Genomic DNA, 13,884 nt, shown 5'->3' on the forward strand with positions numbered 1-13,884 from the left:
TAATAATGACACCATATTTCATAGATCGATATGTAATTTCCATTATCGGCCGATATGTGGAATTTAAAAATCAGCATAAATCTTTCCATGTGTAGAGGTTTTCATATTTTGCATTTATTATTCTATGTCTTTAAGGAAAGCCAGTCAGATGTGAATCCAGCACCTGACAGACATTAAAATAACCAATCCTTAATTTCCAGCATGACCCTATGTTGTGTTACAATAACATTCCCATTCATATTACTGCGAGATGTCAGAGCTAAATTTAGCATCCATCATGTGGGGTAATATTCAGTGTAATACACCATTTCATACACAGTATGTTCCTTGTTTTATTTAATGCTACTAATATGCTGATACACCCTTAGTCTTGTATTTTTTTTTTTATTTAAATAAAACAAGACATGAAGTCGAATAACAAAACAGACACATAAATGTTTACGATAAGTTATATTATTAGAATTAACAACCAGTTAAAAAAAAGCTACTAAAACTATATTTTTACATAAAATACATGAAAATACACATTCTGTTTGTAATATTGTTGAATAATAATTTGTTCTGTAATTATGAATCTTTAACCTTAATAATCAGCAATTCTTTGAGTTTTAACTTAAATGCATTTAATTGATGTTTTGATAATTTATGCATAATGAATGTTCAAATAAATTAGTAGAATTTTTTTGCATGTATTATACATGTACAGTTGAAGTCAGTATGACTTCAACTGTATGTATATTTGACTGTACATGTATTATGTACACGTCGTTCAGTTTGCAAATTGATCTCTCAATATCAGCATCAGCATCATTAAAAATACCCTGTTGGTCCACCATTGCCGTTAACCATTGACTTCCATAATATTTGTTTTTCCTACTATGAAAGTAAGCGGTTACCGGTTTTCAGCGTTTTCAAAATATCTTAGGGTGCTTTCACACCTAGACTTTTGTCTCGTTTGCTCAGTTGGCGCGGTTTGTTTGGCAAATGTGAATCCAGCAATCGCACTCAGATCCGCGTCAAATCAATCGGTCCGAGATCACCTGATTGACGTGGTCTCCGCTCGATTGAAACAAACTCGGGAGTGGATCAATTGTAGTGAGAAAGCGATACGATCCGAGCCCGGCTATATCACAGTGTATCATGGATATGTCATATGCATATGAAGAGAGAATTATGAGTAGGGCAGGAGGTCATTCCTACCGGTAAATGTGCGCTTCATGTAAAAGCCTATAATGCATAAGCCAACTCCTATATGAGAAATTCTTACATCAGATTTATACTTGTTGACGATGTCTGTGGGTGTCTCCATCCAAAATTAGAGCTCAGCTTTTCGCTTATGATGTCTTTATTGCTCATCATCATAAATTAAAATAAGGACGCATAACAGATTAGCAGGACTCTGCAAAATAAATCCTGAATCTCTGACCAATGTGAGGAGAGTTTACTTGCACGTGACTTGTTTTATCTCTTTTGGTCCGTTAAGAAACGTTGCCGTGTGAAAGCAAACCGAACCAAGAACAAAGTGCAACAATGTAACAATTTTAATCCCTGTTTCACAATGAATGAATCGATTCACAGGTGTGAAAGCGCCCTTATTTAGTGTTCAACAACAAAAAAATAAACCACTTGAGGAAGAGAAATGTGTGAATAAATTCATTTTGTTGCTGAACCTTTCTTTTAAAATGCATTGTAAGATCACAATAAAACCATCAGGTCAAATCCGATTATAATTCCTAACACAGCCAGATATACAGTTATATATGAATATACAGTATTCCTGTTAAAAAATCCTGTTTTAACCTTGTGCATGTGCAATAATCCAAACTTCAGATTCATGCCATCCCGCTGCGGTCCTCATGGGTGATGACATGTGCGTACGCGCCATCCGGGAACTTTGTGGCCTGTGGTGGACTGGACAACATTTGCTCCATATACAGCCTGAAGACGAGAGAGGGCAATGTGAGAGTGAGCCGAGAGCTGCCTGGACACACAGGTTTGACAACACACACACACACACACACACACACAACTACAAAATAAACAGTGAATCCAGGTCATTAGACATTAATCGATAATATGAACTAAAATGCTTGTCTTCAAATATGACAGTTTTGTCTAATAGATCAGTTTTTAAATATTTATATTCCAAATAATGCTGGCAGCAGTGTTGGGTAAGTTACCAGTTACACGGTCTTTTATCTCGTTTTATGCTTCTACAACTAAATGAATGCTGAAGTCTATTAAACCAAAGACTATAGAATACACAAGACATGTCATTCATATCATTTTTTATTTTTATAATTATCTTTTTTGAGGTTTTCACCTTTATTGGATAGGACAGTAGAGAGTATTAACAAGAAAGCATGGAGAGCAGAGAGAGGGGATGGATCGGCATAGGACTGCAAGGTGAAATCAAACTCGGGTCACCGTGGGCAGCGGAGTGCATGTGTCAACACACTAACCACTGGCTCCGACCACTCATATCATTTTAAATGGGGAAAAGTATAATGGTCAATATGGCAAATAAAGCCCCGCCTACTTGTGCAAGAGTTAATCATTGATCGCTATAGACTGATGACACTCTGGGGGAGGGGCTCAGACCAGATGCAAGTTTCTACAAATTTTGTGTGATTCAGACGTTCATAAATGAAACTAAAGTGACGGTTGTCGTTTAATTTAATTGATGTTTTCAAATATGAAAGTTAATCATGAGCTTGGCAAGCAGTTTTGGAGAATTTGATGTTTCCCCTTTCAAACAGAATGCCTTAACATAAAGCCCACAAGGCGTTTCAGAGATGGCCTCTGAGTGAAATGACTTGTCTTAAAGGGACTTTGATTAAACTGAATGCAATTGAATGACATTGCAACATTGATGCTACAAAAGGAACCTTATGAAACTGAAAATAGTCATGTTAATCATTTACCAGAAGTTCATCATTGGCTGATAAACACTAGCGCACTTATTAAAAGTAACCGCTTATTTTACTTTTTCAGTCGATAAGTCATTTCTACACAGTGACTCATTATTTGACACTGGTTGGTAGTAGTCTGATGGACCGCTTATGAGTGTTAAGATGTTTCTTTACCTTCATGCAGTTTAAGTGTGTGACTTCCTGTCTGTTTATTTCCTAGGTTACCTTTCCTGTTGCCGTTTCATAGATGACAATCAGATTATCACCAGTTCAGGAGACACAACCTGGTGTGTTCAGTAATATGAAACTACACTGTCAATTACTACATATAGTACACTATATTACTGTGGTTCTTAACTGGTTTTGCTTCAGGGCTCAGACCTGTGGCATTGAAACCTGGTGCTAAAATAATCCATTGTTTGTGTGAAAATAATGTATGTGTGTGCAGTATGTGTTGTGCACATATACACACGCATTATATATATATATATATATATATATATATATATATATATATATATATATATATATATATATATATAAACATTTTCTCAAATGCATGCGTGTATTTATATATATACATAATAAATACACACACTACACTCACTCAAATTATGAAATTATGAATTAAAAAAAGAACAAAAAAAAAGTTAATTTTGGATGAGATTAATTGCGATTACTTTTTGCCTAGCACTAATACATTTTGATCAAACACATAACTATAAATTGTAAATCCTGAGAAACTGTCATTTCAAGTGGTCTCTTCATTTTTACCACAGCTGTATATATGAATAATTTTATTAACATTAATCTGCATTTGAAAGTACTCTTTCTATTTTATCAAAAAAATCCTAAAACGTGCTAAACTGTGACTTTAAAATCTAATATGACCAGAATAATATTAATAATACCAAAATAATGATCCATTGAGAGCCACAGAAACTGTTCATTCAATTTCAGTTATTACCTTCTTCCAAATGTATTTTTAGGCATGGGCAGGGCTGTGCGTTTTACCATTGTTGTGTTGTTTTTTTTTCCAGTGCTCTGTGGGACATTGAGACAGGTCAGCAGACCACGCTGTTCTCTGGCCACAGTGGAGATGTCATGAGTCTCTCTCTTGCTCCAGACTCTCGAACCTTCATCTCCGGGGCCTGCGATGCCTCCATTAAACTCTGGGACATCAGAGACAGCATGTGCAGACAGACCTTCACCGGCCACGAGTCCGACATCAACGCCGCCTGCGTAAGTAAAACACAAAACTTTCTGAATATCCACATTTAGCTTACGCCCCATGATGCTTTGCGTGATTTTTTGGAAGTGGCTTCCCTTAAACTGTAAACAATCAGTAAAGTGCTTAAAATAAAACTGGCTGCAATAAAGTGTCATTTTTCTCTTAAGTTCATCCATTAAATAACAATAGGCCATTTATTACAGTTAATCACTTTCAGCAGACCATGGAAATCTTCCAAAATGTAAAGGTGCCATAGAATGGAAATCTGAATATACCTAGGCATAGCTGTATAATATAGATGGAACATGGGATCAGTACATGGAAAAGACATGCCGTCGGGCTTTCCTCGTTCTCTTGTAGTTCCCATGAGTGGAAAATCCCAGTGAAAAACAGGCCAGTCAGACAAAAACAAAGACTGTGGAGATCCACACCGAATCACTAATATGCACACCACAGGCAGCGATTGATCGGCCATGTTTTCTAGTGAGATTACAGCAATATTTTCCCCTTATTATTAAGTTTATCCAAGCTTATCTATGTAGGACTCTTATTTTGGAAACAGGAGAGGTAGGGAGACTAAAAAGAAACAGATTAGTAAAGCAGGCAGGCATGCTTCTCATGTGTTTAAAGCTTGTCAGAACACAAAACGTGGGAAAGATGAATTATAAATTTATTTGGTGGCACCCTTCCGAGCAGGGGTCTCAAACTCAAATTGGTGGGGGGCCATATCAGTGACTGACGATTCATAGGAGGACCGATTTAACATTCAAGCACAACAAAATAAGCGGAAACCCGATGTAATTGATGCACTCAGATATTCTTCCGCTGAGTATATGCAGTCAAAGCTCCTTACATATTGAAGGGGTAGTTTAAATTGTTATGAAAATACTACAATTTAATAATAGGTATAATAATAATAATTATTATTATTAATCTGTCCAATTTGGTAACTTATTTGTTAACTTTAGTGACTTTACTGGTAATTGTTCTTCTCAATATCTTTATTTTTTTGTAAAACTGCAACAACACCACCATCATAACCCGTAAGCCAGATGTGTTTGTACAACACAATACAGGCGGTATGAAACTAATTATAATCAAATGACCCTTGAATATTTTCAAAAATACAGCTTGAGTAAAAATAGAGCACTTACAGACATATATTTCTACGTTTTAATCAGCCTCAGAAATAATCTACATGTGTTACTCTCGACCGCACGCCGAGAGAAACCGAAAGTAACCCGAACATATAGTATAGTGCTTTAAATGTCCAGTAGGTGTGTGTGTGGGGGTGGGGTGGGGTGGGGGGCTGTAGGCTCGTACACAACGGGACACTTTTCGTTTGCGTTTATCGTCAGCGTTTGTTCGGAATTAAACCCAAGTGATTTTTACTGCCGTCGAGCAGAAGAAATCACTCTATGACGTTGATGGCGCTATACAACTTTAAGCTTCTGACACCCACTTGTAACACAGAGGAAGATGACAGAAAGTTGACACGCTTGTTGTTAAAGTTACTGGTGATTCAAACAAGCATGGATGGTTCAAGTAGCAGCTCCAGCTCTAGCGTTGCAGAACTGATTATTATTCACCAGTTAAGTAAGCAGCTCTGTGCACGTGAACAAACGTGCCAATCTGATTGGTGAAGGTTTTCACGCGACGAATCAAAGAATCAAAAAAAAAAAAAAAAAAAAACCAGCATGACATTTAAAAATTTTTTTTTTTACCCTTTTACGCCTGCCGTTTTGCGCGTTGGTGTGCACGATCACATTAACACCCTTTATTTAGTCACGAGGCGGAAAACGTTGACGGAAAACGCAAGCAAAAAGCTTTGTGGTGTGCATGGGCCTTATATGCGACTGCACAACAATGATAGTGATTCAAAATATATGGTTTGGTGGGCCGAATCTCGTTATGATAGGGAGGTGAAGGGGGGCTGCAAATGGCCCTTGGGCCAACAGTTTGAGACCCCTGCTTTAGAGGCATAATCTGTATTTATTGTAAAATTTCCAGCATAATTACGTTTGTAATGAGGGAACAGAATGTATAAACAGCTAAAATTAGTCCTAAATGGATGTTTATGCATCGTGTCATATCTCTCAGCTCTTATTGTGATTTTTCTTGTGTGAAAGTATGCTTAATAACATTATTAAACTAATTTTTTAATGCGGACGCTGATACTCCTACCTGTTTTCATACATCTTAAAGCTTCAAAATTCAACTCTAAATACATATCTGTCAGCCCCTTTTGTTCACTATAATAATCATTAAGGCTATATTTCACCAAATACAATAGTGTACAGAGTATAAAAGCAGAGCTCGTTAATATTCATGACCATTCTAAATATGGTCAAAATCAAGCTTTTCCTTTCCAGATGTCATTTCTTGGTTTATAAATGAGCAAATATGACAGTTTCTGGATTTTTTTTTTGCATGTACTTAAGCTACATACCTATTATGTAGATATCTGAGAACAGTTTAACATTTTGAATCAATACAAGATATGGGAGTTTTAAAACACAGCAAAATTACATATGCATTTATCAAATAAATATTACTGTACTGTTGGAATTAAAACACAGTGAACTTGAAAGTGGCCACAGATATGCTTATAATACTGAAGTTATGTTAAAATACCACCAAGCGCAAGGCCTAATGTAGTGGTTCCCAACCTGGGGTCCGCGCCCCCCTAAGGGGGGCGCCAGAGTTCACAAGGGGGGCGCGCGAGAGGATAAGTATTGAGGTAGAAAAAGGCATAAAAATGCTCCACTATTATATAGGGCTGTACAATTGCAAACGATTATAAAAAGCATTAATCGAGATAAATGATTATTGCATCATATACCGCCACCTTTCCAGTTGTACACGGGTTGCTCCTAAAAGCGCGAAAGAGCGCGTGCAGCACACACACTCAGTCAGAAGCACGCGGCCAGTCAGCATTCGCTCTCATTCGCACACTGAGACGAGCAGAGGAGCGCAGACATCTAAAGTCATTTAAGCGCTTTAATGGTCAAATAGGTGTCAAAAACACGGTGTTTAGTGATGATTATTTATATTAACCCTCATTTGTGTAATAAACAAACGAGTTGAGGATCAAAAGACACGTGAAAGAGAAACTAAGGAGACAGCGAGAAATATTCCTACTGCCGCCTGTTTTTATGATTATTAATCAAACAACGAGAAAATCCCTCACTAGTCTTGACTGAAGGACTGCTGTAGCTAAAGTGTTTTTCTTACAGTGAAGATGCTTAAAGCACAGTTTGTTTAATATTTTTATTCTATTGTATTTATTTCTCTTTCCTTTGCAGGGTGGAAATTAACTGTATATATACACTTGAAGTCAGAATTATTAGCCCTCCTGAATATTAGCAACCCTTTTCCTCCCAATTTCTGTTTCATGGAAAGAAGTTTTTTTTTTATTATTATTTCTGAACATAATAGTTTTAATATCTCATTTCTAATTACTTATTTATTTTATCTTTGCTATGATGACAGTACATAATATTTTACTAGATTTTTTTTTAAATACAAGCATTCAGATTAAAGTGCAGTTCAAAGGCTTAATTAGGGTAATAAGGCAAGTCATTGTATAACAGTAGTTTCTTCTGCAGACAATCAAAAATATTTATTGCTTAAGGGGGCTAATAATATTGACCTTAAATTGGTTTCAAAATATTTAAACCTGCTTTTATTCTAGCCAAAATAAAACAAATAAGCCTAGAAGAAAAAATATTATAGGAAATACTGTTAAAATTCCTTGCTCTGTTAAACATAATTTGGGAAATATTTAAATAAAAAATAAAAAAATCTCAGGAGCGCTAATAATCTTGACTTAATAATAATCGTGATTACAATTATGACCAAAATAATCGTGATTATGATTTTTCCCACAATCGAGCAGCCCTACTATTATATATGTAAATTCCAACATAATAGTAAAAATAATTAAAATAAATAACTTTAAATAATTATTAAAATTTTGCTCACTCACGAAATGTGCTTGTCAATGTGTCGTAAAGGCAAATTAAAACAAAATCGGCAGAGAAATGTAAATGCAGTGATTCCTCAGAGGCGAAGAAAAAGATTAAACAGTATGACAAAGCCTACCTAAATTTTGATTTTATTGAAGGCCAAGACAAGTTAAAAGTGATTAATTTATATTTTCTATACATATTATATATTAATATTACACAAACACACACATACAGTATATTATATATATATATATATATATATATATATATATATATAGTACATATGTGTGCGTGCGTGTGTATTTAAATGGTGGGGGGGCTCCAATGTTTGTATACGTTCATGGGGGGGGGGGCCCTAAGAAAAAGGTTGGGAACCACTGGCCTAATGCATCCATGTGTATATTCATTTTCACTGTGTATATGGATTATTTAGTAGTGCAAGCTCATTATTCAGACTGATTTGTTCCAGTTCTCTTAAATAGAAATTCTTTAAACCTGAAGCGCCACTCCTAAATGAAAACACATTAGTTCATATCTGTGGGCAAATAAGATTTCTATAAACTTACCCTTTTCTCTCGTTCATCCCTCAGTTCTTCCCCAGCGGCAGTGCTTTTGCGACGGGTTCGGATGACGCCACCTGCAGGCTGTTTGACCTGCGTGCAGATCAGGAGCTGTGTTTGTACTCTCACGATAATATTATCTGTGGCATCACCTCTGTGGCCTTCTCTCGCTCCGGACGCCTGCTGCTCGCCGGATACGACGACTTCAACTGCAACATCTGGGATGCCATGAAGGGAGAGCGAGCAGGTAAACACACTGGTGGGTTTTCTTGTGTGAAAATACAGTAACCGTATTTGTCAATTGTGATGTTCTGGATCAATCGTAGTGTAGGATCTGCGAGGTTTACTGAGGGAAGGATTCGCCCTTTCACAATTTATAGTTTTATACTGCATTTTAGGGCTGAACAATGTATGTTTTGAGCATTGATATCGCAATGTGTGTATCCGCAAGAGTCACATCGCCGGATTAGATTATTGGTCACACTTTACAATAAGTTTCATTAGTTAATGTTAATTAATGCATTTAATAACATGAACAAACAATGAACGATACATTTACTACTGTATTTGTTCATGTTATTAAACGTTATTTAATGAAAATACAGTAGTTCATTGTTAGTTCATGTTAACTCATAGTGCATTAGCTAATGTTAACAAGCATGGACTTGAATGTTAATAATGCATTAGTAAATGTTCAATTATGATTAATAAATGCTGTACAAGTGTTGTTCATAATTAATTCATGTTAGTAAATGCATTAACTAATGAACCTTATTGTAAAGTGTTACCGGATTATTTATTAAAGATTGATAGAAAAAATGATATCGTTAAATATTTGTTTTATATATTGTATACAGGGTTCAAACACATTTTACAAGGATTTTCAAGTCAATTTTCACGACTTAACGTTTTATTTAGTGTCTACGTATACATGGTAAATCATTAAAAACAAAACAATGCACGTTTAAATGTATTACAGCAAATCATAAAGCACAAAACAATCTCTTTAGTTTCAGTTTATTTTTATATCTATGTAAAATAGATAATGCTTACAGAGCACTAATAATGTGAGAGCATGTGTTTGGCCAAGAAAAGCAAAGTAAAAATAACTAACATCCATTTCAGTATACAGGTATTTGTCAAACTCATTTTAGATCATGTTAATAGTTTGTTATATTAGTTTTTTAAACACACCGCACTTTATCACTCTATAGACTTCCATTCATAGGCAGACCGGAGATGCAAGCGCGTGTGACAAGTGTTGCATTTTGCTGCATTCGAAAGTTCAAGCTTGGTGAATTCTTTGATTGTGTTAAACTAATAGAAGATCATTTAAAATAAGAATGTTCAAACATGGAGCAATTGCTCACTTTTTATTAACGTCTAACCATATTGTTTAATCCCGCCCTTTTTCGCACCATCGTACGACAGAATTTCGCACGCATAGGCTCTAGTGTGACCGCAGCTTAAGTCGCTTTGGACAAAAGCGTCTGCTAAATGTAACTTGTAATGTTACATCTAAATGTAATGACTTTTCCAAAACCTTGTGGGTTTTTCTGTTTTTCCAAAACTTTTCCAGGCCTGGAAAATGCCGTGTCAGAATTCCATGATTTTCCATGACCGTATGAACCCTGCGCATTCAATTATTTATACAATGATGACTAAGATATTTTACGTTTGATAGTTCAGCTTTTGTTTTTGAATACTGTTAGGCCAGATAACCATAACGTCCTGTTTATTTAACCTTTATTTGTCTTCTGTCATATTTATATATACTTAGTTTATTAGCTTTTATGCAGATGTAAGGCATAGAAAAGGACTTAATCAAACTAGTCGATTTATATATTTGAAATCTTTCTAAATAGAGCTATTTAAGTCATCTGGTGAAATTATATTCATATCGCAGTATTTATTGCAGCAAAACAAAATATCACAATGTTAGGTTTTTCCAATATTGTGCAGTCTTACTGCGTTTATACCATACCCATCAACCCTCCCGTTTCTCCTCTATTTTACAATTCTATCCTGTTATTATCCCGTAAAGATATTTTCCTGTGTTTTGAATCTTTTCATGAAGGATGGCAAAAAACGTTCAAGAGCCGATCCTCCCTATATGCAACCTATACCCCTAAACCACCAGGGAACGTCCCTTGCTTTTAAATGTGAATCTGTTCTGTGCTTTCATTTTATTTAGGCATAAAACACTTTGAAATAAATATAAAAATAGCAGGATTCCCTTCCTTTTCATTACAGGTGGCGTTGCCCCTCCTATGCAATCCTTAAAACTTGTAGCAGTGCATGACTGTCAGACGTGCTCCATATTGATAAATAGACGCTGTTTCCCAAACTAATAGTAATAATAATAATATCTAAACATTTCCCAGAGATGGGTTGTGGCCTGAAGGGCATTCGTTGCGTAAAAACGTGCTGGATGGCACTTCAGATCATTTTGGAAGGGCGTTTTCTATCCAACACTAAAAAGGGCATGTGCACTGCCCCATGTGTGCATGTGCCTGCTAGAAATGGTATTTCACAGTGATCTTCTCTTTTAAAGAAAGAGCACACATAACTATGCAGCCACAAAGGGGTGTCCAAATGTTTGCATAAAACATCTGAAAGATCGAGAGCTACCGAAGACTGATTCACAAGAATAAATAACTCTTCAAAATATATGAACATAGTTACCAGTAGGTATTTAAACTATTCATATTTTACAAAAGAACGTTTTTTTTACTAGGGATGCTCTGATCAGGATTTTTACAGCTGATACAGAGTACCGATTTCTTGTCATGGTGATCAGCCAATACAGAAAATCGATTTCTTGTCATGGTGATCAGCCGATATAGAGTACCGAATTCTTGTCATGGTGATCAGCAGATACAACAAAAACAATTTTTTTTTCATGGTGATCAGCTGATACAGAAAACCGATTTCTTGTCATGGTGATCAGCTGATACAGATAACCGATTTCTTGTCATGGTGATCGCTCCGCATGTGTCATACCATCTCAAAGCACTGGACATACAACTGTTGCAACAATAAGACCATCACTTGCGCGAGTTGCATCAATAAACTATATAAACGCAACACATGTATATATTTTAGCTACTGTGACATGCAGCGATCGCTCACACCCCATGCATCATTTATCTCCTCGCATGTTGTAGCTGCTGATGTATATACATGCGTCATCTCTGCTTGTAAACCCAAACAAACACTTGCAATCGGTTTATGAGATCCGCAAATATCGATTGAGTCCTTAAATATGATTATCGGCTAATACCGATCTCCGGCTGTTCGATCTGAGCATCCATAATTTTTACTCTCTCCACTATCAACTAAATGCAGCCTTGGTAAAGCATTTTTAAAAATCTTGACTCCCAAATTTTGAAAGGTGTGTACAGACCCCACAGCATCTGTTGTTGTTGTTTTCATGACGGATGTACTCCACTTTTATTCTGACCCAGTATAAACTGTCTGTTGTCCTGGTCTCTTAACAGGAGTGCTGGCTGGCCATGACAATCGTGTGAGCTGTCTGGGAGTAACAGATGATGGCATGGCCGTGTGCACAGGATCCTGGGACAGTTTCCTGAAGATCTGGAACTGACCAAACACACACAGTACACATAATTCACTCAACACACACTGTATGTACTTTACACTCACCTACACAGACACACACACACACATGCCTGAATACAAACTGTACATACTAATATAAATAAGGCAACTAGGTAAACATTTACACCAATCTTTTCAGTGCCACATCGCTCCATACGTACAGTGCCCTCTATTAATATCAGCATCTTTCATAAATATGAGCAAAGAAGGCTGTGAGGGGGGAAAGATGCTCAGATTATGAACAAAAAAAAAAGAGAGAAGACGCTCATGTAGAATTTTCTAATAATTTGAAACTTTGGTTGTATTCCACTCCACTTTTAGACACACACTTGTAATCTTCCCTTTCCTCGTTCCCTCAGGGGAATACCAAGGCCATTATAAGTGCGTTCCACTTCATCAAGTGAATGAGGGAAGCTTACCTAAACATACTCTTGATCCCTCAACATTGACAGATTTTGCATCACTCCTGCACCTGTATGTCCCAGAATACATTGCAATTGTGACATCACAACTGTGTTGTTCACAAGTGCTCAAGGGTTTAGGGCATTCCATTCAAACCCATTCAGATGTTCGACAGCAGTGGACACTTTTGTAACGTAATCATGACTTACATCTGAGGGAACGAGATGGAGGGAAGGTAGCGAGTGAAGGGTATAACAAATTGGACTGGAATGCAGCCTTTCCTACCTAAAAACTTAACAAACTTGGGACGGGATAGACACATGTCCTCATCCAGACTGATTCAGAACACTTCCAATTGACTGGAATGGCTAAATGTTCACCCTGAGGGTAGCCATTTTTAAGGTTTTTGCTATTTTCACATACCTTCTTCCTATTTACAGAAACTCAACAAGCTCTGTTTTTTGCTGTCATTCATTGTGATCAATTGCCTCCTATTTCCATCATAATAATATTAGAAAATAATGTTTTTACAGCCATATTTGGTCCTACTTACAAAAGATGTGAATATTAGTGAAGGGCACCGTATACAATCACACTGTAGGTAGTTTTGGACCACGAGTATAAAACAGGAATGTTTACACACACCTTCCCCCCCCCTCATGTAAGCTTTGCCAGACCTCCACTTACTAAAAGACACCAGTGGATTTGGGGATGTGCGTTGAGCGAGTCTTATTCGAAAGTACGATCCCAAAGCTCCCAAGTGGTGAGAGTTGATCCATTTGTTTTTATTTTGAACTTTGTCATTGTCTCCTGTGCGCAAACATAAGCCTAAAGTACCGATGAGCATGTAGAGCTGGACAGATGAAGACCTGAGACTAACGTCCTAGATCACACTTTATGTAGTCCATGTTTTTATAGAGGCGTTTGTTGGCATATTCCAGTATATAAGTAAATATATGATGTTCTTGTCTTCATTTTAGGTTCATTTGACATTTTTAAACAACACTTATTTTATTCATGTTTTTCTGTGTGCCGCACCCCAAGGAGAATAAAGAAAACTAAAACATTGTGCCACTAATTAAGTGTCTTTTCTGTGTTCTTTTTAGTAACTGTCTTATAGAGTACGTTTTAGGTTGACAAAACCAAACAAATCCAACTTGGTTAAGATCAGGTTAAGTGGTTTCGCA

The 13,884-nt window shown here is 36.5% G+C and overlaps 1 protein-coding gene across 2 annotated transcripts in view; it reads left to right on the top strand.

Moving 5' to 3' along the window:
• Positions 1–13,775, top strand: part of gnb2 (guanine nucleotide binding protein (G protein), beta polypeptide 2) — a 34,946-nt gene extending 21,171 nt beyond the window's left edge. Inside the window, exons 6-10 of one of the 2 annotated variants that reach the window (XM_087251858.1) lie at positions 1,831–1,993; positions 3,133–3,199; positions 3,953–4,154; positions 8,705–8,933; positions 12,175–13,775. In XM_087251858.1, the coding sequence (XP_087107984.1) occupies positions 1,831–1,993; positions 3,133–3,199; positions 3,953–4,154; positions 8,705–8,933; positions 12,175–12,281 (768 nt within the window). In that variant the 3' untranslated portion in view covers positions 12,282–13,775. 2 annotated transcript variants of the gene reach the window in all.
• Positions 13,776–13,884: the final 109 nt, after the last annotated feature.

This window comes from Danio rerio, chromosome 5, assembly GCF_052040795.2.
Source record: "Danio rerio strain M-AB ecotype USA chromosome 5, GRCz13ab, whole genome shotgun sequence".
In the NCBI taxonomy this organism is placed as follows: Eukaryota; Metazoa; Chordata; class Actinopteri; order Cypriniformes; family Danionidae; genus Danio; species Danio rerio.